Source organism: Linepithema humile, chromosome 4 (genome assembly GCF_040581485.1).
Source record: "Linepithema humile isolate Giens D197 chromosome 4, Lhum_UNIL_v1.0, whole genome shotgun sequence".
NCBI lineage: Eukaryota > Metazoa > Arthropoda > Insecta > Hymenoptera > Formicidae > Linepithema > Linepithema humile.
In genome coordinates, this window is record NC_090131.1 from 29,292,415 (window position 1) to 29,320,097 (window position 27,683).

Here is a 27,683-nt window from a genome sequence, read left to right on the forward strand (position 1 = left end):
TTCACTCATCGTTAAATCACTACTCATTCATAAGATTTAATTATTTTAATTTATGTCATTAAGTCGTGACTAATAATTATTAAATATGCAATATTAAAATATGTTTATACAATTTAAGAATAGACTAAATATACCGTTTAATAGGCACAATATCAAATTCGATTACAAACTTTTACTAATTATTATTAAAGAGTATTTGTCAATGAAATATGATAACGCTTAAATAAAAACGAGACACGTTCAAAACGTACTATTTTTTTAGTGGAAAAAATTTATTAATACAGCAAAACTAAAGAAGTTTCTCGCTGACGTTCTTTTTATCTTCTGACGAAGATAAAAACTCTCGATCAAAGATTCTGGACGCGAAGATTCAATCCTGATCGTCTCGTCCGTTGGTCAGACGCTCGTTTGCCACTGCACTCGTTTCTCTCCTCCGAGAACACACTTCCTTTTTCATTTAGCATTCCTCTATCTATGCTTTACACAATACTCGCAAAGCACTGTGCACCAGATAGAGATTGGACGCGAGGGAATTTATCCTTATCCGCGCTTGAGTTTCAGCAGCAGCAGACTTATCATGAGAAACACGACGATCCAGATAATGGTGGAGATGTAGCACTGATGAACATCTCGAAATCGCGGGCCGAGCAGATTAGCCGGGATATAATGAAATTTCTGCAGAGTTCCATTTCGGATTTAACGCTCTTCAACGTTACCCAAGCGCGAGGATTGATGAAAATCGTCAAACAATTATACAACAAGTTTGTTCCCTTCAGATTAAGATTAAAACGGTTCTTAATTAAACTGATTGATCTTTCCGTTTAGCGGCACTTAATTATTGTTATTATATCGTTCTTTTCATAATTAGTAGCGGCGGTAGAAAAATTAATTTGATAATCATAAATGCGATAGAAGCGTTTTAATTATTTTCTAAACGTTTTTATAGATTAATTGCGGAAGGCATTAAAGCGCAGGAATTAAATGAAGTGTATGAAAATGTGGTGGACTCATTGGTGTAAGCAAACGCTACCTAATCGATATCATTGTTAAAACAATTTAATACTCTTAATTAAGTCACGTATAATAACTTTTTTATAGCACTTTATCATTCTGCTAATTATTTTAATCTTACGTCCACATGTGTGTATTAACACAAACAATTTTGGTGACTAAATAAAGCAGATAATTATCTATTTATTTTTATTAAAATTCTTATTAAAATTATATTAAATAATACATAATAATTAAATCGCAAATTAGTATTTGCGATTTAAAAAAAAGAATAGTCGTTATTTTTCCCACCAAATGCCGTTTATGATTTTCCAGCAGATAAACACAACTGTCTCTCTCTCTCTCTCTCTCTCTCTCTCTCTCTCTCTCTCTCTCTCTCTCTCTCTCTCTCTCTCTCTCTCTCTCTCTCTCTCTCTCTCTCTCTCTCTCTCTCTCTCTCTCTCTCTCTCTCTCTCTCTCTCTCTCCCGCTTTTTCTCTCTTTTCTTCTTTCTCTCTTGAGTAAACATCGAAATTTGATACATTCATGATGATTCGATAATTTCCGAAGAAATTGTTCCATTGTTATAGTTTATTTTCCAGTCTTCTCTCGTGCTTTGCTGATAGTTCGTGAACAGCTATTTCTCTATCAGCCAATTAAGTCGTACGCAAATAAAAAAAGTTGTTTCTTCTATATTTCTTTAGATGTAAAAGTATACATAGTCATACAAGTACACATAGTCATAAACATGACGTCAAACGAAGGAATATGCGTAGCATGCTACTGTCACACGATAGAGGATGTGATAAAACAAGCACACGAAGTTTATTCCAATTTGCAAAGGTTTGTATTAAATGTGTGTGTCATAAAAAGTCATGAAAAGTCAATTGTTTGGAGAATCTATAATTTGCGACAGAATATGTAATAATTCTATGTTTCTAAATTTTTGTTGTACATTTTATTTAAGCATATTGCTGCTCCAGAAGATAAAACCGTGCCTAATTGATAAAATTGTAGACGGTGAGAAGCTTTACGTAAGTATTCTTGCAAACAATACAATAACATTGTGAATTAAAAAAGTTTTAAAAAACATTCCTGAAAATTTTTTCCCATGCGTTCTCGTTAGTCGTCAGATCGAGTAAAGAATTTGGAAGATTTTCTGAACCAAGGCAAGAAATATTTGAATCTGGCGAATGGTTTGGACGAGCGTAATCAGGAAAGCCAAATGATATTTGCGATTATGTTAAAAGCTTTAGACATTTATTCAAGGGTGAGTTGAAGCAGTTAAAGTCTGTTGTGCAAGCGAAAGTAAAATTAAAATAAAAAATTGTAAGCAATTATTTCTCTATAAAATTATGAATTTTGGATCTTTGAATTCGAAGATTATTTCTAAGTTCTTTATTGTTTTATTGGTTTGAGTGATTTTATAATAACATCATGCATTTTGTGTTGCACATAGTTAAAAATTCAATTCTTATCCATATTTGATGAAAACATAAACAGCGATGAACACAGTGATGAAATATTTAGCGACGTGGATATCGGTGAGAATATTAATGATCCTTTTGACGCCGTTCTTTTTGATGATATCCTTAATTCCATCAACGATTATATCGTCGACAAGCAATTGTATTGCAAAATTATGCTAATAAAAATAGAGTCGCTAATTATGCAAATTCAAAATGTATACATCACGTTCATCAGGAATCGCTCGTCACTCGGTTTAAAATTGATGGATTATTGTAAAAGATTAAGACTATTTTTATCTAACAACGCGGCAGTCGTAAAATTGAATAAACTAGAAAGAAATCAGATGCAGAATATCTATTGTAAATGCAATCTCTTGAAGCAATTGTTAGAGCGCATTACCGAGGTACGTTCTCTGCCATGTATTATGAGTTCTTGCTAAACTAACTAAAATTTGATATGCATCGCAATAACTTTGGAGTAATTAATTTTTTATCTGTCAGCAGTATTTTATAATATTTTTTTTGTTCAAACTAATTTGTTCAATTAATTCTCAAAAAACTCTTAAAAATAACTATTTTTCTGATGTAATTTTAACCTAATATATTATATTTAATTGAATTAATTATTAAGTGTAAGTGTAACGTTATTTCTTGTTTGTATTTACATCTTTGATATGTATTTGATTTTTATATATTCAGGTTGGATCTAGAAACAGGGATACAATTCTAGATATAACAAAGTAAATGCAATAAAGTAAGTGGACGATCAAATTGGCAACAACTTCTTTACATATTTATAAAATATATATATTCATTACATATTCTATATATTTTTTTTATTTACACAACATTTCTAAAACAGAAAAAGATTTGATGTTGTTATTTGTTAATGTATTATTCCTATAAATTAATATATATATTTTGTTGTTTGTTTTGGAAGATAAATAATTTATTAATTAATACTTATAATATAAATGTCTTTTGTATTATTCGTTACTTTTCTTGTGTAAATATAAGATCACAAAGTGTTCAATTTTAATAATTTTTTTTTCTAATGTATTTATACAAAAAAAATATAAGAACAATTTAGCTAATCACTTATGAAAGAAAAATTTCGCTTGAGATGTTATATTTTGTGCAAAATACATGTATAGAAATAAATAATATAATAAAGTGTAAATTTGCTATTTTCTAAATTTAATGTATTTTTTCAAAGAAATATTTAGAATTAATACACTGATGATTTAATCAACGATATAATCATTTTAGCTGACAAAAAGCTGACAACAAAATGATCAAAGACAAATGTGCGCGCATCACTCACATTCGAATGCGCAAAACTATGCTACAGCGAAGATCTCATGTTATTATAGGTTTGTACTGGCTGCACTAGTTCAGCTATAAAAAACAGACCTTATGTTAATCAAGAATAAAGGAGGAAAGTGAGAGGAGGAAGGAGGGAGAGGCAAAGCTCCGTTAAATAATTGATATGCGTAGCGTTAAATCCGTTCATACACATGTATGCTAATTCGAATGACAACACGTAGCACGCACGAAGGCACAAATGTACATAAAGCGGAACCACACGATGAGCATTTGCAAAGCTGTAGTTTAATCCGGAAATAAGATCCTCGATATGTAATTGGCAACGTCATCAAACGGTATTGCGTTTATATACCTGTCTAGATTTCGTTTCGCAAAAGCAATCGAATGATGATTCAACACAATTCAAAACATCTTGCGAAATAATCGCAAGTCTTGCCGATAAAAGTTACTTTCTCTCACGGCTGTAAAAAATGTTAAAAGTGACATCGCAATGCACGATCATATTTGCGTTAAACTAAGATATTAACATAATAAGTTGAATGCTTCAAGCAAGGAAGTAATCGAACGCAATCGAGCGTATTTTAATTCATCAAATATCGAGATCTTGACCTCGAATTTTATTCAAAGCATAATGTTTAAAAATCACATTTTTAAATAAATTTGCGTTATCCACGATTTTTTATTGTATAAACTTGTAAAGAGTTAAAAAAAAGAGAAAGGAAAGAGGAAAGTTACCGAGGCACTTTCGAGAGTATTAAAAGACATACGTATGTACGTATAATCATTTTATTATATGTTATGAATAATACCAAAGTTTAATGCGGCAGTGTGTACCGCAAATTACTACTATATCGTAATAATTATGTAAATATTGTTATTAACATAAATCTGGCTTGATATTCTTGCAAGTGTGCCGATACTTATTATTGGCACGATGACGACAAGCAGGTGCCATGGGCTAAATAAAGCAACTACAATCCTTCGATAGATGTCTGTATTGCATAAATCTCTCTTTACAAATTATAAATATTTCTGCTTTCGCATTATAAATTTAAAATACTTATATTACAATTTACAAAAATCAATGAAATATTCAATGACAATACATATTAGGTTGCATCACGCAAAATTGCTGATATTCCATTAATCAAAAATCGATCGCGATTAATAAAAATGGCATAGAACATATTTTTAATTTTACTATTTACAATGATATTGTAGCGTTTGGCGAAATAAATTAATCTCCTGTTCACGTAGTAGCAGTATAAATTTTAATAACATAAACGTCTTGTTTTGCTTTCGTTGTTGCACAATGCTAGAAGCTTCACATTGATGTAACTTGACCCCATTTGTGTTCTCCTTCTGATGACATGACACTTTATTGCCTTAGGATGTGATTGAATAATTACACATCGATTTTTCTGAATATATCAAGAGCCGTCTTATAAACATGCGTGCGCTCGGCTCAAAATAAATAACATGTATAAAACTCCTGCGATAAAATATAAGAGAGGAATAGAAAAGTATAAAGATGTTATGTGTTAAGCAGAACATTTACTATACATCAGTCGCCGAGCAGATTACGATATTTTTTTTGTAGTTTCTGCTTTTCATAAAATAGTCAACCTGACGCATATTGGATAAAAATAAAATAAAAAGGAGTATATAGACAATATTTATAACGATTAAATATACAAAGTGACGTAACAGTGTAAAGAAAAAAAAAAAAAAAAAAAAAACAGAACTTACCATATGTAATACTATGTAGCTTAAAATGACTAAATCATGTACATGCTATTCTATAATTATGTTGATCAGTTGCTTTAACAGACTTAATACTGGCGGGAGGACGATTGCTTCCGATTTGTCCGACGCTGGCTTTTTACGGGCAGTCCTCGGGCGTACGGTTTGTGTGCGTTTGTTGACAGATAGAAGATGCCGCGTGCTCTGTCAATTTTTCACGTACAAGAATGAATATTGAAGAGAAGAATGGTTTTCCGTCACTTTTCACGCAATCAATTCGCGCAATCGTTATTTTTTTATTTTCTCAGAATTTTAATGCATTACGCACTTTTCGAAACTGGATAAAACACTACCTTTTTTTTGTTAATAACAACAAACGTATCTAACTTTGCAGGCCAGCAAATATGCAAAATTCATGTAAAATTCACTTACGTATGAGGGGTGTCCTCCCCCATCAGTATGTGATCCTCTCTCTTTGGATTGCACCATCCGATCAGGTAAGAAAACAGATTTGCGCACGGCGCCGCCCAAAATCCCTTTTTTGTCGTGATTGACTCTATGTAATACGGCGTCACCTTTGTGTGATCGCACGAAAGCGTTTCTGTGAACAAAATTTCTCAATTTTCGCCATAATCCTTTCCTCCAATAACTTTTCCAATCACTTACGAAGTATAGAAGAAGTGGCGCATCCGGGTTGACTCGAGCCACCGTTTACATAAAAGTCCGCGTGGCCGTTCGGCCCCCATTGCCCCAAAATCCCGGCGCCTGTATGGATCACGTCCACAAAATGGGCATCCGATTCGTCTAAATCCATCGAGCGGTTGCCGTTCATGTAGAAAAATATCGTCGGATCGAGGCCTGTAACGCACGAGCGGTCAATCGGACCATGTGTCGGTTTTACGACGGATTATTAATATTCGTTTATTGATATGCGGGGGGAGCAAAAATTTGCGAATAAATTTATGATTATTTCGGGGAATAAATTGCGAGACAGCGATCGGCTGCATACGAGTAATTACCCGTAATTCTTCCGAGTTTGTCATTGGGCAAGTAATTCGCGATGAGTCCGGCTATGTGCGCGCCGACGCTGTATCCGAGCACGTGTATGTTCTCCACTCTCGTGCCGCGAGGATGATCCCTCAGGTACTTGACCAACTGTGCGATGCATTGAGAGCAAAAGTCCGGGCCCCAATAAATCTGCGAGAGACAGGGCTCGCGTACCAACGAACCGTAATCCACGATTATAATATTGTAATCGCCTCGCGTGAAATACGCTGAAATCGAACGAGGTGGTATTGCTATTTTGGCTGAACGGCTATGTTTCAATACTCTTTAGCGTTTCTAATTAAGTCGAGTGCGTTGAATGATTAATTTCGCAGTGTAGCAAAAATATTCTGACATTTGTGTTGCAAAAATAATGAGAATCTAAGTAGATTCTGAAAAAAAAGAAACTTCATTAGCGAAAAATCTGTGATATTTTACTTCAGAATTATTTAAAAATTTATTTTAAATTTTAAAGAAATGTTTCTGAAAATAGAAAAGAGAAAATTAAATAAGTATATAATATAAATCTTTAGGATACACTTGAATAAACGTAAATTTATGTTGATTCAATATAATAAAAACCAACTCTTTGGAATATCTTGAGTGAATAAAAGAACGTTGGATTAAAAACACTAATGAATTAAGAAGAATGTTTAGAATCTGTAAAGCTGTAATAAAGGCTAAGAAATACACTTTGTTAAAATAAAAATTTAGCAAAAATGTGTATTTTTTATTTTATGTCCTTGTTCATGGCTTACTTTAACCTTTTTCTACAAAATTACGAAGTTATCGGATAAACTAATAGACGATAATGCACGTCTCTTTAATATTAGCAATAAGTGAAGTCTTTCTTGCAAACTAGTTTAAGCGTACAAAAATTTAAAAAACGTCTAATCTTACCATCTCGCAAATCCGTACTGGGCACTAAGTTTCGTCCACCGCCGAAGCCGTGAATAATAATTTTTGTCGGATGAATCTTATTGAATTGGGAATACTGGAGAGAATTGAAATCCCGGACGTCCAATAACAGAGGATCTTTTTGCGTTTCTCTGAAAATCGCGACAGATGAGAGATATCTGTAGCACGCATTTGTACAACAAGCTTGTTCGCCGCGCGCATTTGCTACGTAAATATAGACGATAGTGAGAGCATTCGACGGCACTATAGATGTCGGAGAAAGGTGAAGTTTCGAAAGGAGGCCACTTTCAGTACATAATAAAGTGATCGTGATCTTGAAATTGAAAGTGGCAATGTTGATCGTTTCCGGGATTTTTTCGAATGCAAAAACACTTTTCACTTTTAATATTTTAAGAAAGATTAATACTCGAAAGAAGATTGAGAAGAAAAAAAACCGGTATAAAGACAAAAAAGGAAAACATACCTAGTATACAAATAGAATTCTATCTGCGGATGCGGACAGATGTAAGGCGGCTTGGCGCAAGATGTGCTGTTGAAGAGATCCTTGAGAGTCTTGTTTTGAGCTGTTGCATGATCTAAAAGTTTGTCACAAATCGGTTTTAATTGTCCTTTCATTTTTGAAGGACGGGCAGTGTCATCGTATCACATTTATATTCAGCTTATGGTCGGTTAGTTGATCAAACACAATAATAAGGATTATATGCGCTAGAAATTATTGAACCATTATGCGAAATCAGGTGAAGGTTGACGATCTTGAACTTATTACTGGTGCTATAAATAGATTATAGCTCTGAAAACAGGATTTTACTCTCTCTTACTTTTATCCTTGAACTTTTATTTTTCCAATTTGAAATTCTTTCTTCACGCAGAATCAAAGCGAGATAACTATAAGTGGTAAATGCGTGTCGAATGCAATTGTTACAGAATAATCGGTTAAAGCAATTTGTGACAAGATAGCAAGGCGGACAATTTGTTCTGTAAGCTACTGAATTTATTTACGATTCAGTAAAGTAGTTCACTGAGAGTAAAAGTTTTTCGTAAATAGACATTATTATCCTATAATTTTGTTCCTGTTTCTTTTTTTCAAAGCCAATAAGTGTAGAAAGCGTTTTCTTTTACTCAAAATGATAAACAATGTGATTACTAAACTGCGGAAAAGATTTCTCATTTCCTGATTCATTTAAAAGTAAAAGTTCGAATGTTACAATACACGTTTTTATTCTCGAAGAAAGTGAGATTATATTATAAATGTGAAATGTTTACGTGTTAATTTTTTTTATTTATTTTAAAATGTGTATGTTAAAAAATTAATAACAATCACTAATATAAAATATATATAATATATATATAATATATATATATAATATATATAATATATATATATATAATATAAAAATTAATAACAATCACTAATATAAAACACAATGGCAAATCGATCGCGGACAAGCAGCAACGCTCGAATTTTGAATTAACCCGAGAATCAAATCCGGTTCGAAAAAAAAAAAAGAGCGTAAGAAGGAAATTGAATTTGTTTTTACGAGAAAAAACAAAGAAGGGAAGAAGAATTCGGTGTCGCGAATGTCAAGTGATCAGTACTTACGGAATTGCAGCAGCAACAGCGAGATGTAGAGTACGAGGAGAGCGAGGTATCTCTCGACACTGATCGCCATCTCCCGCGGTGATCTCGTCGTTTGTGATATAACATCCAAGCGCACGCGACGCGTGAAAAATCCCCTCGGATGCGATTTCCCGCCGCGGTGCGTACGATTGCAAAATGCAAAGTCATCCGGGGGGATATATATCAACCACACGGGGGGGAATTTAGAAAGTAACGACGCACATTCGGCGACGGCGGCGGCGGTAGCGGCGACAGTAACACCGGCGCTTTACTTCTCCGTACCATTCTCTCGTCGCTTCTTTCTTTCTCCCGCTTGTCTTCGGCAGTATTGGATGCACGCTGAAATGTACACTGCGCTCGATATGTGATTGCACGCGACGACGACCAAGCATACGCGGTATACGCAAGCGTGCCACACGTTTGGGGCGTGCATGTTTTATGACAAGATTTCGGCAATTTAAAAACGAATTTAAAAAATGAAAATTTTGCAGAAATATGATTTTAAAACTTTGAAAAAATTTTTTTTTATTCTATATTTTTTTATATCTTCTCTGAACAGAATTGTGTACTGTGGAAAAATCATGATTCTTAATTGAAGACTTTGCGAGCAATTTAGTTCAATCAGCAATCACAAATATTAGAGAAAGATTAAATGTAAAATTAATATTAAACCTTAAAATATATAAAAATTTTATCGTATTCTTCTAAAATTGAAGCACCACTTTGTTAAAAATACGATTTTGCATTTACATGATAGTCAGCGCTTCAGAGTATCTATAATTATATGCGTATTAGGAAATCACGTAAAAACATGCTTCCGCGCACGCGTAATGGGTTAATCTTACGGGATATTATTAGAGAGTTAATTGTCATATGCGTATTAATTATCATATACGCGGATATCTCGCGGAAATACTCTCTGTACATCACAAAATGATACGCTGCCATAAACAATGCTTTATGCAATGTGAGAAGCATACTTTTAACAATTGTCCTGTGCACAAATTACTGTCATGCTTATGAGAAATTGTAAGAGATCTCGTATGTATTCAATTGCACTTGCTTTCATATCCGTCTTGTTGAAGAAAAAATGTCTTGCGCGTACTTTATGTTAAACAGATATTACCAACAATACGACATATATTATGCAGAGGTGCTTCTTTATGTCTAATCATATGTAATGTGATAACGCAACAGTTAATAAGCGATACGATAGCAATAAATGCGAACAAGGGCGTCGCGCTCAATATCTGTTTCAAGGCTAAGCAAAACTAAATCATTGTCAGTGAATTCCAATAAAAGTGTCAGTTTTTTTTTTCGCGTTCTCACGCGATTCCATTCGTTTTTTTTTATCAATGTGTTTTTTTTATCAACTTGTGTGTCAATTTTATAGCTAGCTGATACACCGATAAGTACGGAATAAATTGCAAATCTCGCAATAATCACTGCATTTATTGCTCGTGCTATTCTAAAGCACGAATTTACCCGAAAGACTTAGAAGAAACAAAAAGTTTGAAAAGATTGGTTTACAATTTATTGTCAATAGCCGCCGGTATCTCTCGTTTTAATTACATGATACACTGAAAATTACAGTATTACATACATATTTTACATAATAATTATTGTTACGATAATCAGTAACAAACCAGATTGCAACCGGCGTGTAACAATAACTTCTAATATGCGACTACACGTACAGTATAGAGCAGACCTGCTAATACAAACGGTCAAAATATATTTATCTTGTGTTCACATCGTGTATGTGTGGCTGTGCATGTTTATGTGTGTGTGCATTTTTGTGTGAGCAGACCGTCTTCATTCCATTCCAATCGAGGATCGTTAAAAAACATTTGGAAGATCCAAAGAGATCATTTGAGAAACATCTGAATTATATATATTATATATTTCCCGAATGTATAATTATTCTTGTAACACGCTATAGATTGTAACGATAGCTAGCTGTGTAAATGATAGATGACAATCGTTAATAGAACCGATTTCACTTCACACGAATTGATCTCTTCCTTTCTCGCGATGAGAAAATTCCCATTAAAGAAGAATGCGACGTTTACAACATGAATTCATTTCTAAACATCGAACTTTACGGTGCTGTCTATTGTGTACCGCTCCCATAAACATCGATTAAAATTAATTGAGGCTCAATTAGGTCGTCGCTGCTTTCTAACGGCACACTTAGAAGTGCCAGGAGTCTATTAAATTTTCCTTAATTTTAATTCGTGTTTACGGGGGTCGCGCCCTGTCGCAGAGTAGTTCTGAACACGAGGACATGAATCATGGTCGTGCGCGCGCTATTATTGACGCCAAACTCGTGCTTGTATAACGCGGAAGAGCGGATTCCTTGAAGATTCACGCGCAATCTTAATTGTATTAATATTCTTAACAAATCCGTATATGTATGTATAGCTAACATTGCACTTATTGTCTGCAACGCCTTAACGCAGTATTTCTCAACCAGCGAGACATACTGAAAAGTAACGGCGGAATAACACGAAAGACAATCGTTCTTCTACACGAATCAAAAATACTTTGCGAAAAGAAATCTTACATCAGCCGTCGGAAACGCACCGCAAATGTCGCTCTCGTTGACGCATAAGATGCATACATCGTATCGTACATTTGCAGTTAAACGATTACACGAAACAATTATTCGTAACGCATTATTCGTTTCATTCAATTGTAACAATTGCATTACACAATGCAATTGCGGTAACGTGTCGAGAGAGCTGTTCCTCTGAAACATTTCGCGTGACACAAAAACAGAGATCACCTCGGATCTCTCTTGTTAGATCAAACAGCACGTTAAGTAACTATAAAAGAAAATTCTCTAAATTCCGCAAACGGAATAACGAGCAACAACAAGAAAATTCGCCTAGAGCTCTACACTCAATAGATAATATCAAACCATCAAAAGCTTAGAGTGTAATCTTATTGATTAATACTTTTCGCATTCTCGGCGTGAAATTCTCTGTCCTAAGAGCAATAAAATATTTATCGTAAACGTCTCTAATAACATACGAAATAAATTCGACTAACTACACGTTCAAGTAAAACCGAAGTCAAAAGACAAATATATCATTATTGACATTTGATTATTGTAATTTTTATAGTATATGTATATAGTGTACGAATTCCTCGAGAGAATTTCGCGTCGTTTTTAATTCAATACAATATGTATATCTCTAAAAAGTCTTTACCCATTTATTGTACTTATAACGTATTACTTTCATTCCTTCATTGTTATTGTCGATATAATAATTGATACTTTCATAAGTTTTAATCAAAATATGTAAATTAGTATTATTTCATTACATGCCGGAGAATGTAGACATAACGATGAACTATAAATTCCGGTATGTATGCAGCATTGTACATATTACGTGGAATATATACATACATGGAGAAGTTTTGTGTGTGTGTGTGTGTGTGTGTGTGTAAGCGCGAACGCAAATATATGAGTATAGAGAGGTGGTCAATACCGTCAACTGTCGAATATGCTTGTGCCCTCCTCCACATATAAGTATCTTCTTCTTGTGCTTATTAAACGCTTAAGTTGTAAAGCTTTGTGTTTGAATTGATTCGGTGGTAAAATTATTTTTGTAAATGATTTCATCTAAACGGTCGATACTAAAATATGCAAAGTGCTTCATTTTTAATAAGAATCTGAAATATCTCGGAATTCGATTCCGTCCAGAATTGTAATACATTTAAAAACTGAAAAAAAAAAAAGATAATATCAATTTGATCTTTGATTGATCTTTCGAAGATTGTGTGCCAAAGTTACTCTGTACTTTTTTAAATAAAAATTTCAAAATTTTATTAGAGATTCTTGCATTGAGATATTTTCAAAATAGTATGTTACTGTCCTTTTTTTATTAAAAACTTTCTGAGAAAAAAATTAAAACATTTATGGAATTATTTTGAATAATTTTTTAATCCAACTCCTTTCGTTGTTCTATCGAAATATTTAAAATTCTTATTTGAAATAGGACATCCTATACAGTTTCTGTGTGTTATATTCATCGTTCAGCTCATGAAAATATTTAATATAATATTAAAAATCACGAAGGAGGATTGAATCGTCGTTAGAATGCAAAATTCTTAACAAATTATACATTATTCTTACTACTCTAAATCGAAGAAAGATATGATATTGAAATTTACAATATATCTTCGGTGTATCTTCGCAACTCAATGCGCATCATTTTTACTCACTCCACGAATGTCTTCTTATTACAGTTTTCTCTATATGACACGGCTAATTCGCTTCTCGTTTCTCTTTTTTGCATCTTCTTTCGTGGAACAGTAAAATACTCTGATGCGAATATTCTTCACAAAAATATATGGAAACATTCCAACAGGAAAATATGAATACGATCTTAGATGAGACTCGTATATTTTCATCACATTCTTGTAATGCTTCCCGCTTCTACCTTGTGCAAAGAGCGCTCAAAAGTACTTTAACAGTAAACACAATTTTAGGATCTCTCATTTTCACGCCGATGTGTAAAAATAAAAAGATATTCCTGCAGTCAGAGAGAGAGATATGCTCTCCCTTGCTTTTAGCCATGAAAACTCGCGAAAAGCCAATATACGAATCTGTAATCTCGTTTACATATATACACGGCGACTTATTATAATCTAGAAATAGATTTCTCTCTGACAGTATGGCAAACAAAAAAAAAGTGACATATAAAGGGGATCAAATTGAGTTCAGACACTGCATGTGTTTTCAAGGATGGAGGATGCATTTCGAAAATTTTAAGGTCAAGTAGTACTCTATGCTAGATTTTAGTGCCACTTTTTTCTTTGCTATACTTTCAGAGATAAATCCATTTACAGATTATAATCGATCGTCCTGTATAAAATTAATCGTCATAAAGCGATACAAGGTGCGCCGAAAATAAAATTATACTAATTTATCTAATAAAAGCAACGATCTTGCGGAATGACAACAATCGTTTGTAAAACACATACATTCGAATTTTCTCTGCGTAAATTAGAACTCGCATCTATTCCTACTATCGGCCCACCCCGTTACTCCATTTATTTATTTATTGTCACGTACTGAAGCTATACGTATATATGTATATCAATATTATTGTTCGACAGCATTAGAACTTATCCTAAGTCTTCTTTTCGTAATCATTATATTTTATAAATATCTCGAGTATAGAAATTTGTTTGTTGGTTTAGCAAATAAAGTTGTGGATAACGTTAGGCCAGTCACTACTTTGATACAATGAATATATGTATAGATAGATACGCTTAATGTAATGCGTTATTTTTCGTATGCAGGACAAGTCGCGATTAAAGCAGTAGAAAATAAAAACATTCGAAACGAAACGCGAGAAATAAAAAGATGTGCAAAAAGAAGCGTGAAAGACAGAAAATATGTATAAACGCTTAAAAATAATACGACAAATTTTTTTCCATTTTCAGGCATTTTGTTATTGCCATCCCGGTTAGAGATCTGTTCTTTTTCGAGCGTTAGCCTGCCAGCAAATCGTTTCTCTTGGTGCAACAATGACACAGATGGTATACAGTGGTTAGATAACAGTTATAGCGTGCATATCATTAATTTCAAGTGTGTCGTAAGTATTTCCGACTTTCTACCATCGTTGCGTCTTTTTTAAAGCGTGGCGTTCGATAAAAATACAGTGGCTGAAAAAAAATGCGCGTTGCGGCATCTCGTCGTATTATTAATGCAAGCGTTCTAATCGTGACTCGTTATTATCCATTCTGCATTGTCATTTATGTCACGAGTGATACTATTGTCATTGTGTACGTGTGTGGTTCTATGGCAATAAACGCATGCGGTGAACAGAGTGATGTTTCCTGTCCAAAACTGAAACAGTTTTTTTTTCTATCCAAATTTTCACTCAATCAAAATTGATTTAAAATAATTTTTCAACTAGAAATTTGATCTTTATTAAAACGATTGGAATAAAATTCTACTTGCGAGAGAAAATTAAAGTTTGTTAAAATTTTAATATTAACACGCCAATATCTATTCTTTTTAAATTGATATCTCAACATTCATTGTAATTTCTATTTTATATATAATAATTATGTATGTATGTTTGTGTATGGAAAAATAAATTTGGGTTCTTGGCGAAAAAAATGTTGAAATTGTTCACTAAACGTACTAAACTTTTAAATATCCTATAACATGCGTAAACGTTAATATAATAAAATTGCACAGCTAAACGAACAGTTAAAATATAAATTTGGTGCTCCGTCATAACACGTGCATCAGGCTTTAGTTTAAGTATTATTGTCATATACAGTGTGAGAAGAATTGTTTTTGAGTAAATTAATACTTCGAAGCGCGCCTTTTATGTTCTAACATCTCGCAACGAATAAACAGCATCTCTTTCTAATCGCGCATTCTCAAATGTATCATCACACGCATTATTATTAATATTCAGTAGAAGCCATAACGTAACCAATATACACGGTATCCCAAAAGTAAACATCTATTACACGACATTCCGCAAAAAAGGCCCACTTTTATAATCAGAGCACTTTTCTGCATTTCATCTTATTTTGCAAAATAGATGGTTACTTTATTATTTATTATTTAGGGATTACTTAGGGACACCCTATGTATAAATATATCGTATTATGGCTGCATACTAACTATATATTGTATACTTTAAATATATATATATTATTTATATTTATATTAACATACAATATAATAACGCACAACACATGACATATGTGTATATAATCTTATTTGTCGATGAGAACGCGAGACGATACTAATACCGATATCTATATATGTCGATACACACGTATTTTACACGAATTATATCGGTATATTTGTATCTTTAAAAAAGTCTCGCATAAATTGACTAATTTTGTGGATGCCAGGGAGATATAAGCATATATATGTATGTATGTTTATATGAAATACATACAGATAAAATGTATAATTTACTTTCATTTCGTACTTCCATTTTGTTTTTTTGCTTTCTTGCAAATACTTTCATACGTTTCAAGTGAGACTGACGAGCGTTTTTGAACTTGCTTTTAGAGTTATTAAAAGCTTCTGCTTTAGAGTTATTAAAAAAACTCACATAAGAATTTTTGATTTCATACGTGAACGCAAATGCACCGATTTATTGTCGTTTCTTTCCTTTTGCTATCTTCTAAATAAATTGCGTTCTTTGCTTCCGATAAGTATTAATAAGAAATTAATTCATAGTCGCGGTCTACTTTTCGTTTCTCCGTGCTTTTTATATTGACTAATTTTACGCGCCATCCATACAACATAAATATCTTCATAGGTATTTTTCTGATATATCTCTAATGTTGTTCAGATTTCTCTGAACTTTCATTAATATTGCAATTATTGTCATTTATAGAGGATGTCACTTAAAGTCGATTGCTGTTGCGATCTGTCACGCACAGGCCAATATTTTAAAAATAGAACAATATAATAATTGAAAAAGTACATATTTTAATGCAATAATAATTCTTTTCCGATTTTATTCAACGCTCGCAATTCAACGTAAACCATATAAAAAAATTAAGCGGTATCCATGCAATTTAGATATTTAATAGATAAATAATTAAATTATTCAATAATCGAGATATGTTTGAAAACTAATAAAACTAATAATTTTTTTTTTTCAAGAACTAGCAACACTGCAAAAACAAAACTGTGCCGAGCTGAGAACTATATCTCCATTCTAATTTCTATGCTAGTTTCAATTCGCTAATTTGAATTTGAAGGCGCTCGATGCAATTTTATTTCTGCAGTTGTTTAGAAAAAAAATTTAGTTTTATTATTCTTCTGACACACCTCGTATTTTTCAAATATTCACGTTGTATGGATATTATTGTCATTGTTCGAGCGAATTTAATTTGATTATCTCTGAATGTACGTAAAGATGCCGCGGGTCTTTGCGTATATTTAAATTTTAATTTCGACAAACGATTCATCGTTCATTCAATATCGATAATATAATATTTGTATAAGCTTCTTTCTTTATTGCTATGTTTTTTTATTATTTTGCGAATAAGTGACTAACGATAAGTCGCGGAAAATTGGAAATACCCAAAAGTCACAGCGATCGAGCTATGCCGCGCGCGCCAAGATCTCTCGCGACTGCTACGTTTTTAAACCTCGCTGTTAATTATTGTCTGCGGAGAAAATTATTGTCTGCACAGCACTTTCAATTATTGTCGCTTTGGGATTTATCCCGACCTAGTCGCTGATGCGAGGCGATCTATAATCAATAAAAAAGTTTGACATGAGCCGAAAGCCTAATCGACATATCGAAAGCTTTCGGCTTATTTTTTCGGCACAACTGCAACCGAGTCACTTATTCTCGTGATTGCAATAAAGAATATCATGTGAGCGTATGTATCTCTGATAAGGTAAATAAATAACGCTTCATCTATTGATAGATCTCGCTAAACTACTGTCACGATGCAGCGAGATAATCCCTTGCGCTATTCGAGTTACTAACGCGGCGATTCACAGCACCATTCTCTGCACTCTTAGGTATTACACTCAATAAAAATTTTCTTCCGTCCTTTCAATTTGCCAAAAATCTTTAACGTGAAACATAGAAATCCTAATATTCAATGGTTTTTATGTTGATTCGTAGAATTTTAAATCATGATTAATATACGAAGTTTTATTCACGTACGATCCTCAGACATGTCGCGATTGGATTCATTGAACAATTAATATAAGATTTCTGATTTACTGTATTATAATTAGAGTCCGACCGAAATTTCGGTTTCGGTTTCTGTTACGGCCAGTTTCGGCCAAAAATCAAGGTTTCGGCCGAAATTAAGAAAAAATTTCGATGAGTAAGCCGAAACTTAAACAAGTTACAACGCGCCGGTCGGCGCCGATTGGTCGGCCGCGAACCGGCGCGATCTCTTCCTTCTTTATAATATATTATTTTTTATTTTGTAATATTGCATTTTATTTGTGAAAAATACTTTATATTTTAATAAAGATATTAATAAAATCTTATTTTTAAAACAGTACATAAATTTTACACATTTTCCAACGGTTTTTTAAAAATCATATGGCTTTTTATAAAACTCCTCCAAAAATTTCGGTTTCGGTTTCGGTTTCGGTCGAAATAAAGTAAAAACCAAATATTCGTTTTCAATTTCGGCCAAAACTAAAAAAAGTGGTTTCGGTCGGACTCTAATTATAATGCGTATAAAATATTTCAGAGTTTTCTAAAATTGTCATAAATCCATAACATTGTGACGAGACTTGTTATCTTTTACTAATCGATACACAAAAAATTAAAACAATATGTCGTTACGTAATATTTCCAATTAAATTAAATCTACCACTCCATTTTTCTCAATGAGAAAACTAAAACCTTTTTAATGACTTCTTTCTCTCAAGGTAGAGAAAGTCATCCGCACTTTGTACTATGAACTTCGCAAATTCCATTGCATGTGTTTTGGCTAACGAAGATGTGACATGTCTGAGGAACGCGGCGTATTGATAGCTAATGATACGAACAACAAATATGAATGACGTACGATCTCGGGGAAGCAGTCAGCTTTCTTTCGCATCCGTTTTCTCTATCCGGAGGTCGACCATTCTCAGTTCCACTGCTGATTGTGCATGACGTCATGCGCGTAATCGTCTGTAGCCGGCGGTTGCACGAGAGTCGCGCTAACGTCGCTGGCAAACGGATTCGTCGAATGGAATGGATTGTTGCTGTTGGCCTCCGTCGAACCGTAGTTTATCACAGGACCTTTGTTGTCCTGCCGTGCATACAGCTGGTTTTCGGGCGCCGGCTGTTCGTAGGCATTCCAGTCATCGGTGACGCTTCCCTCTCGGGACGGTTGTTTCTGAAAAGATGATCATTTTTTTCCACTTTAAGATTTTTCTTCCTAAATCGTTGCATCATGGTAAAGTGCTAATTTTTCTTTTTAATATAAATAAGTGAAATTAGGAAAGGATACGCGAGCAACACGTTTGAGCAAAGATCTGCAATAAACTTACTATGAAATCGGATTGCATGGTTTTCGGTGGAGGTGGAACGGGCGGTTTCGTTTGACCGAACTCGTCCATAGGATTCCAAGACTTCTGTTCTTCCAGGGTGGGATCAGCCCAGGGCTGCAATTCGCCGGAGCAGAAAATACCGTAGAATGTCACTCCAAAAATGTGAACACATGCTGCTATGATGAAAACGTTCCGCCAACTGTGTGGATCCTACACAGAATTGTTTCTTCCTTATTAATTCATGTTCGCGGTTATAGAATTTTTGTTTATTTGTGAAAAATACTTTATATTTTAATAAGATATTAATAAAATCTTATTTTTAAAACAGTACATAAATTTTACACATTTTCCAACGGTTTTTTTAAAATCATATGGCTTTTTATAAAACTTTTCCAAAAACGATCACAAAATGCCTCAATTTTTAAAATGTGTCGTTAAAGCATCAAGACAATTTTTATAAGTTAATAAATCCATTTTTTAATTTGCGTTCAAAGTTTTTTTTTTTTTTATAAAGGTTAATAATTCAATCGGAATCTTTTTACGTCGAAATCAATCAGACTTTTTTCCAGTGTCGTCGTACCTTCTTTTCCGTAATATTATCCACGAAGAAAGGGACCAAAAGTCCAGCGATGGTGCCAATCCCGTTGGACATCCCCATCAAAATACTGGCGTATCTGGGCGCAATATCCAGATGATTGACATTGAAACCAGAAATGGCAAAGCCACTGCACGCGACGCCAATCGCGAGCGCGACAGTAGCCGCGGTTCCGTTCTTCGACGTCGTTGCCTGAGCTACCACCAAGAAGAAAAGCGCTTCCATACCAAAACCACCGCAATTGAAGACTTTCCGCACGTTCGTCGTCGTCATGATGCCGCGTTTACGAAGATGGTCTGCCAGCAAACCGCCGCACGGCACGATCATCGTCATCAACAAGTGCGGAAGCGACCCGATGACTCCGGTCTGTTTACGTATTTCAAACAATAATTTGTAAATATATCTACAAAATTAATTATAAAACATTATTGTATAAAAGTATATACGGAATGACTCAAGTAATTTGTCGCAAGAGTTAAGTTGTTAAATAAAGGAATGCAGAATCGGAACTGTCAAAAACTCATATGATTACGTTCAGAAACTCATTGTAATTCGTCCAATCACGCGAAAGAGTACTGCGCGAAAGGTGGGGGTACTGCAACCGAAGTGGTCCGAAAGGCATTTTGTTGACACCGCTATAGCACAGTAGAAGAAGAAGGGTTTTGTTTAGATCAAACGACGATTCACACGCGAGGATACTGCGCCAAAGGTGGGGCGCTGCAATTGGAGTGGTTCGAGGCGCTTCATTTTCTTCTAATAAGCGAAAAGTGGGGTCGAAGGAGGTTCTGTTTAGATTAAATCGCGAGACGTGGGACGTCGTCAATTCGAGTGGCCAAAGACGCTTCATTTTGTTCACATCGCCAATAGTGAGATAAAAGGAGGTCCTGTTTAGATCAAATAGTGGGACGTCGTCAGAATGACGTCGCTCGAATGACGTCGCTCGAGACGAAGAGATGCGCTATTTTCTTAATATTTAATGGAAAAAAATTTACCGCTGAGTGAAAATTATTTTACTTTAATATTAATATTGTGCAATATTTAACTGTACGTGTCAGTTACATAATATTCGATTGCATTAATAAACAACAAAAGATTAATATCATGATTAATTTAATTTTTAATATATTTTGCATTGAACGGAAGAATTCGTTAATTTTTATGTGTACAATTTTTCATTGTTAGTTGAAGCCAGTTTTTTACGCACACATTTTTTATAAAAGTACATGGAAATAATACTGTTTCGCGCGTGTGTAATAATGTTCCGACAAGCGTGTCTTTTTTTAAAGATTATATCATTACTTATTTTTACCTCGACGAGCGGCATGCCGAAGGACTCGTGCATGAAACGTGGCTGGAAGAGCACCAGCAGATAAAAATTCCATGATCTGCAAAAATTAGCGACGATGATAGCATAGACGGGCATCGAGGTGAGAAATTTCCGCCAAGGAGTCGTCGACAATGTGGGCACAGGTGCTTGTACTTGTCCTTGACCGAGCGAATCTTCGATATAACGTAGTTCGCGAGCCGAAATACAGGGATGCTTCGACGGCTTTTCGAAGGCCAGCCACAACCAAAAGCAGTACCAAATCAAACCGCAGACGCCTGCAAGTCATTGTTAAAAATTGCATTTGTTTAATTGTGTCACATAAATCTGCTGAAATTCGACGAGTAGAAAATTGAAATTAAAATATCGAACCAAAGCAGTATCTTGTAATCGTAAAATATTTCATATCATATTAAGAGTTTCGAGTCGATACATAACGTAAAAGAAACTGTATGAGAGAAAGAGAAGGGGGGGAGGGGGATACAGAGCACGCAGAATTACGGCGTCGAAAACAATCCCATGATGAGTCGACCTGATAATTCTTCATTATTGCGATGAGATAATATTATTTTCTATAAGCAACTATTAATTAAGAGCTTGTCCTGTTAATTAGCTTTCGCTTTCAACGATTCGGATTCTCCACTCAGTGGCTATTTGATGCTCTCTATTTTAATTTTACATTTGCAAATTACAATAAAAGATATTAAAATGCTTTGAATGCCGCAAAGCGCAATTGCATATTTTTGGAATGAAAAGAGATAGAAGGCGTACTGAAGTAGTTTAAGCGTAGCATAGCCGCGACGACTAGCGCGTGAAAATTAATTATCAATCGTTTCGATCTCCCTGCTTTCATTCTTTCAAAATGTCGAACGTATCGTGGTTTCGTGTGCGATGTTTGTCCTAACAAAGTATGCACCGGAAGTGCTGTGCAAAATATCACGCGATAATTTTAACCGAATTTTTACGAGTGAATTTGTATTCTCGTACTCAGAAAAGGAGGAAAGATATCAAGCGTCAGCGGAGCAACTTTGAGGTAAGCAATCATCTATTTAATTAAATAATCAGAGAATTGTGTCAAAGTTTTATGCAAATAAGTAATGAAAAATTCCATAAAATTTATATGACTTTCTTCCCGACTCATGGGTCGTTTTCGACCCAAGCGAAATTTCAAAGTGCTGTAGGTACCTCCATTTCTTAATAACAAACTATATAAAAAAATAATTTTTATCAAAATATTATGATTGGGACTTCAAGTTGAAGGTTGAAAGAAGCTCCATGAATTTTTTCAGATTTTTTAAAGCGCTTTTACTGATCCAAATAACGCAAAGACGCAAACGACCCATGAGTCGGGATTAAAGGTGCCGAAAAGAACCGTCGGGACTAAGGGTTAATGTTCAAACATGTGACTCATACATTGTTAATGAGCGGTATTTAATGATTGGCGAAATTGGTTGGAAATATTTAGACAGAATTAAAAGAGATTAAAGAGATCCTTACCGTAGAAGTAAAACGATGCCGTCCAACCAAACCAAGCGCTCAAATATCCGGAAAGCGGCATACCTATCACCATCGCGGCGTACGATCCACAAAACGCTAACGTGGCCAAACGCGATCTCTCCAGAGGAGGTGCCCAGTATTTCCAAATGCCATGGCATGCCGGATATGTGACACCCTGTATAAAAAGAGTAAATTTATAATCGCGATAGAAAGTATAATTATAATATAAAAAGAATATGATTATTGATAAACGCTGATGAAAGAGAGAGTCACGAAAATAAATCAAAAAGTGAAAGGACGTTTAAAAAATTAGTCTCTCTTCACTTTGTCGATTAATTCTTTTAATTTATTCAATTCGATTAATTTAATACAAAAGGATAAAACTTTAATTAAAACTAATTTCAATGTTAACTAATATTAAAAATCTATCTTTGATCAGTTAAATATATGAGATCACTGAGAGACTCATTTACAATATATAAAACAAATTTTTTATAGAAAGATATTTTTACACGCAATTTAATCAAACTTACCTCAACCAGTCCTTTCATCACTTGCACGCCCATGTCGACGATAGGATCCACTTTCAACGCACCGGGTACCAGCAGATTTAAGAAGGAAGATATTGCAATAGCCGTGCCAAATATCCTGTTCGCGGGATATAACGATGCGACGAAGCCACCGGGCACTTGCGTCACGAGATAACCCCAAAAGAATGACGAATCGAGAGCGCTTTCCATGCCGACTGTCCAATTGAACTTAACGGTATTGTTCTCGCCCTCCGTGGTGTTTTTCATTACCAACTTGGCCATGCCCATGTTACACCTCATGCCGAACGAAATAATAAATCCTAAAAGTAATCATCAAGTAACATAATAATTTTTCGGACTCACTTTTCTTTGCAGACGTAAAAAAAATGCAATTTCTTCTATTTCGCGCAAAATTATTGCAAATCAGTCGTTCATATTTTATTTTTGTGATTTTTAGCTATTGCAAAAAGTGAGGTTCAAAATATATTTTATCAAAAGCGTACGACAAGCGTCTAAGAAACAAGAGAGTGTTTTGTAGCAACTTTGCAAACTCTTATTGTGATATATGAAAACTTTGGTGACTTAACTCATTAAACGAGTGAAAATACGAGATTAGAGTTCATTCTATTCTTGAAACAAAATTACTTTCTATCGCATTGTTTGCGTTCTTACCTACGCAAGCTAGCGTCGCGATGGTGTACCTCTTCGAAAGGCACGGACATTCCGGCATGCAATAAGTATCGATGTGTCGCAAGGGTGGTCTCTGCGGCTCCGGGAGCGATTCGAGAGAGGCCTGTCTGCTGTATCCTCTCTCATCCTCGAATCCTCTATTCTCCTTGCTACCCTCGCGCGAGCCTTCGAATTCCTCATAACCGGTCGTATTTCTTTTGAATCTACAGAGAGATCATATACACAATGCTCACAAAAATTAATTTTCTATTCAAGAGATAATTTTAATAAAAAGCTACATAGATATATATACATAAATTGAGAACAAATAAGATAATTTATAAAACAAGATAATTACTAAAGTGTTGAATTACAGTAATAATTGATTAAATTTGTTGAAAATACTACAAATATACGCAATATGTTACCCGGATAATTTCTGCGATGCTTTCGTCTTGAAGGAATCGAAGGCTACGAGACCCGCCGCTGCGAATCCGGACATTTTCCAATTATTGGGGTTGCTTGGTGATTTCGTACAATCGCGATGTTAATTGGCAGCCCCTGCAATATGGAATACAACATTTGTAAAAGCCGCACGTAGTTTTATACATTGTTCAATAAACATGTCTGTTATGTAACTTTATAAGAGAGCAAAACGAATTGTATATGCATCAGTAAATTAGGAAATTATTCAAATAGCGAGAGCAAACTGGCAAATTTGAAGGTATTTTTCAAAATAGTGCTGAAAAATTGCAAATTTTATTAAAGAAATTCGGCATTTCCAATATCTGTGAAATAGCTGGCGCTTTTGCTGCCGTACCGTCTATCCGCGGGTCTAAAGGTCCGCTATATCTATATAGAGTATCTCTACGGAATCGGCACGGGGGAACCCGGGAGTAGGAGTGTTTATTTGGAGTGGCAGTCTCTCCACCCCTAATCTCCGAACTCTCGAGGGAGCATCTTTGGAGGGTAGAAAACTGTGAGAAGAAACGTTCCACGCGCCGTACACCGTGATCATATTTTTCTCAAAGCTCGTCGCGGCTCGTTCTCGGTAAAATTATCTCCGTTAAATTATCAAAATCGTAATTAAATCTACACTTAATAAAGACGTGAATTGTTGAAGGAAAGTATACGAAATATAGAGCTTAGTGATCTCGCTGGAAGAAATTGATAAGAGAGATAATCTAGAATAAAATCTTTGTAAACTGCAAATACATAACACTGTACGGTAAATGTTATTGTACAAAGAAGCACTTCTCGTGCTTTTTGCGACGTTGTTCGTGCGAATAAAACTCTCGCTTCTCTTTATTGAAATAGGGAGAAATATTTAAACTGCTATTTGAATAAAATTTTACTTGTAACCAATATTATTACGCAATTTTTCCTTTCATGTTTAACTTTGATACACGTTCTCTCTCAGAGTCTTTTTTTTTTTTTTTATTTTTGAAATTTAGTATTATTCCGGAAGCCACACGTCGTTTCGCATCTTCCAATTTATGATCGCGATGGCCTTGTCGGGTATCATAATCGTCATCGTTGCAGCGACAGTGTGACCTGCAAAAATCGTTACGGGAGTGCTGCGCGCCGATTGTAAAGGGCGCATCGCAGGACAATGGCTCTCGGATATTAAAATGGCACGTGACACAGACAAAAGGCACAAAATGCACAGTACGTGTTAACGAATTAGGGTGGAAATGATGAGCATGGGACATGCTGACTCAACTTATGACGGACATTAAGCCATGTTCGACAAGCGGCAAACTCCCTCGCGCTCTGACCTCGCATCTCGTATTTCTCGGCAGTAACAATCAATCGTAAAGGTGCAATAAGCGAATTGATATTCAAAGATATGCGCACATATCTACTCTTGAAGAAGAAAAAAATCGAAATATCGTTTCTTCGACAACAACTAGGTCACAGATGTAGAGATGGCAGAAGTGGCAGTCACGATGTGATTAATACTCTCCGCACACGATTTTTACATAAAACAAGAAAGTAATCAAATATCTGAAATGGCATATTAAGTTTAAGGCTAAAGCTCGCTCTAAATAAATAGACAATGAAGAGCTCTAATAGAAGTAAAATCTGTTGTGACATTCAAACGGAATTTTAATTAACACAAGTACATCAGAGACTCGATTTAGAACTAATCGCCGTAAGAATGGCGTAAACGAGCGCTGAAACAGCCTGCTGCCTCGGGGGTAGTAAAGGAGGGGGGGGGGGGGAAGGGGGGCGCTCCTCTCAATCCAAGTTAAAATTAATTCATTACGACTATAAAAAGCATCAATAACGTTAACACTCGCGCAATCAGACAAATTATCGCACAAATTTCATACAAGATCACAATTAATGGCAATTGACGTCAGCGGACTCTCTAATCTCGCGCTTTTCACATCGCAAAACCAAAATTAAACCAAAATTAAACGTTTTCCTGAAATTATTGAAAATTTGAAATTACACGAACAAGATCATCACTTCACTATACTTATCACTCGCGCTGAGTTTTTAAGAGAAAAAAATTCCCAGATGAAAGGAACACATCGAGAGAAATCTTTCGATCATGATGTTAGTGAAAAATGAACAATCGGATAACGGAAAGACCCGATTCGTCGCTTTTCTCTATTCAATTTGATTTCAAAATCACAGTATTCTTCACAAAACTTGGGAGTTAATGCCGAACAATTGTAGATGGAAAATAAATGAAAAAAAATGTGTTTAAGCGAAAATCTTTACGTCATCAAGCCACTTTCGAAATCGAACGAATTCGACTATCCACGACCTGGCACTCTCGTACAGAAATCTCAAAATCCTCTATCACAATTCGATGGATACCTAAACTTTCTTCCACCTCACATACGGGAAAGACACATACGGGATCGCTTCCGATTTTTGCTCGCGAGCAAAGATAGAAACGTAATTCGCGACTTTCCATGCTTAATGCGCTGTCGAGCGGCAAAAACCGAGGGATAAACGACAATTAAGAAGACTCGCGGGACTCACCAATAATTAAGTCCAGATACAGTTACGAGCGGAGTGGGTGATGGTAGCGCGGAGTACGCGACGGAGAACGTCGTCGACGTCGCCTGACGTCGACGACGACGGCGGCGGCAGCGGCGGTGGCGGTGGCGGCCACCCAGTTGATTTCTGGTCACAGCGTCAGCGCATCTGGCGCGGCAATGCGATTGGTTTGCCAGGCACGACGCATCGATATCACTGGCCAATCGCTGGTGGTCGCAACCCTCTTTAGATCGACCCCAGGCGGAGCTTTCTTGTGCATCCCGACTGAAAGTTTTACAACAACAAAACGGCACGCACGAAAAACGATCGTAACGGCGTTAGGGTTAATGTATTAACTGGTATCGAGCGCGTTATCGGTAAGTCGGGAATTCACGCGTTACTTGGAGTCCCGCAGATCGATCTGAGAGCTGGATTTCGTCGCCAGTGCGTGATGAGATTGAATTCTTATGTAGCGTCACATTTCTCTTATCAATCGATTTCTACTTGGAAGTTTCACTTTATTGCAAAGGAGACAGTCGCAAAAATAATACATCATTATTATAATGTATGAAAAACTGAATCTAAATCCTCGATTTTGATTTTAACCATTTATTCTTCTTTAAATTTGGTGCGGCTTTCAATTATCAAATTGACTCGTGAGTTACAAGCGAGCAGAAATATAAATGCGGTAAACTGAAATTCTGAGACGCGTACTGTTAATTAGAAAGCGACCATATTGTTGACACACGTTCATCGCCAAATCTTGGAGCTTAAACAAACAATGGCAACAAAATTCAAAATTTCTTCGACACGAAAATCGGCTCCGAATAAAATACTAGGAAATTAAGAAATTCCATATCGATCGCACGCAGAGAACTCTCCCTCGGATTCGGCAGACGACTTGCATTGTTACAAACAGAGAACGATCGGGGGGTAGACACCCTTT

The 27,683-nt window shown here is 35.2% G+C and overlaps 3 protein-coding genes across 7 annotated transcripts; 1 reads left to right on the forward strand and 2 right to left on the reverse strand.

Moving 5' to 3' along the window:
- The first annotated feature begins 304 nt into the window (after nucleotides 1–304).
- LOC105673322 (uncharacterized) lies at nucleotides 305–5,528 on the forward strand. Of its 5 annotated transcripts, none has more exons than XM_067354236.1 (6): nucleotides 305–791; nucleotides 947–1,832; nucleotides 1,957–2,023; nucleotides 2,116–2,259; nucleotides 2,449–2,862; nucleotides 3,158–5,528. In XM_067354236.1, the coding sequence occupies exons 2-6, from the start codon at nucleotides 1,738–1,740 to the stop codon at nucleotides 3,200–3,202; spliced, it is 765 nt and encodes a 254-aa protein (XP_067210337.1). In that variant the 5' UTR covers nucleotides 305–791; nucleotides 947–1,737; the 3' UTR covers nucleotides 3,203–5,528. The 5 variants fall into 5 exon arrangements, with proteins under 5 accessions (XP_067210337.1, XP_067210336.1, XP_012224281.1 ...); XM_067354235.1 differs by having other exon boundaries at nucleotides 313–1,832; nucleotides 3,158–3,212; nucleotides 3,728–5,528; XM_012368858.2 differs by having other exon boundaries at nucleotides 313–1,832.
- Nucleotides 4,553–9,480, reverse strand: LOC105673320 (pancreatic lipase-related protein 2). Its single transcript, XM_067354220.1, has 7 exons — nucleotides 9,090–9,480; nucleotides 7,953–8,064; nucleotides 7,472–7,620; nucleotides 6,547–6,801; nucleotides 6,194–6,385; nucleotides 5,960–6,128; nucleotides 4,553–5,731 (listed from the first exon to the last, which is right to left on the reverse strand). The coding sequence occupies exons 1-7, from the start codon at nucleotides 9,157–9,159 to the stop codon at nucleotides 5,617–5,619; spliced, it is 1,062 nt and encodes a 353-aa protein (XP_067210321.1). The 5' UTR covers nucleotides 9,160–9,480; the 3' UTR covers nucleotides 4,553–5,616.
- A 1,138-nt stretch (nucleotides 9,481–10,618) lies between these two features.
- Nucleotides 10,619–26,891, reverse strand: LOC105673316 (Vesicular glutamate transporter). Its single transcript, XM_012368852.2, has 9 exons — nucleotides 26,741–26,891; nucleotides 24,169–24,301; nucleotides 23,744–23,964; nucleotides 23,075–23,391; nucleotides 22,542–22,716; nucleotides 21,030–21,322; nucleotides 19,706–20,086; nucleotides 19,126–19,335; nucleotides 10,619–18,971 (listed from the first exon to the last, which is right to left on the reverse strand). The coding sequence occupies exons 2-9, from the start codon at nucleotides 24,240–24,242 to the stop codon at nucleotides 18,720–18,722; spliced, it is 1,923 nt and encodes a 640-aa protein (XP_012224275.1). The 5' UTR covers nucleotides 24,243–24,301; nucleotides 26,741–26,891; the 3' UTR covers nucleotides 10,619–18,719.
- Between the last annotated feature and the right edge of the window lie 792 nt (nucleotides 26,892–27,683).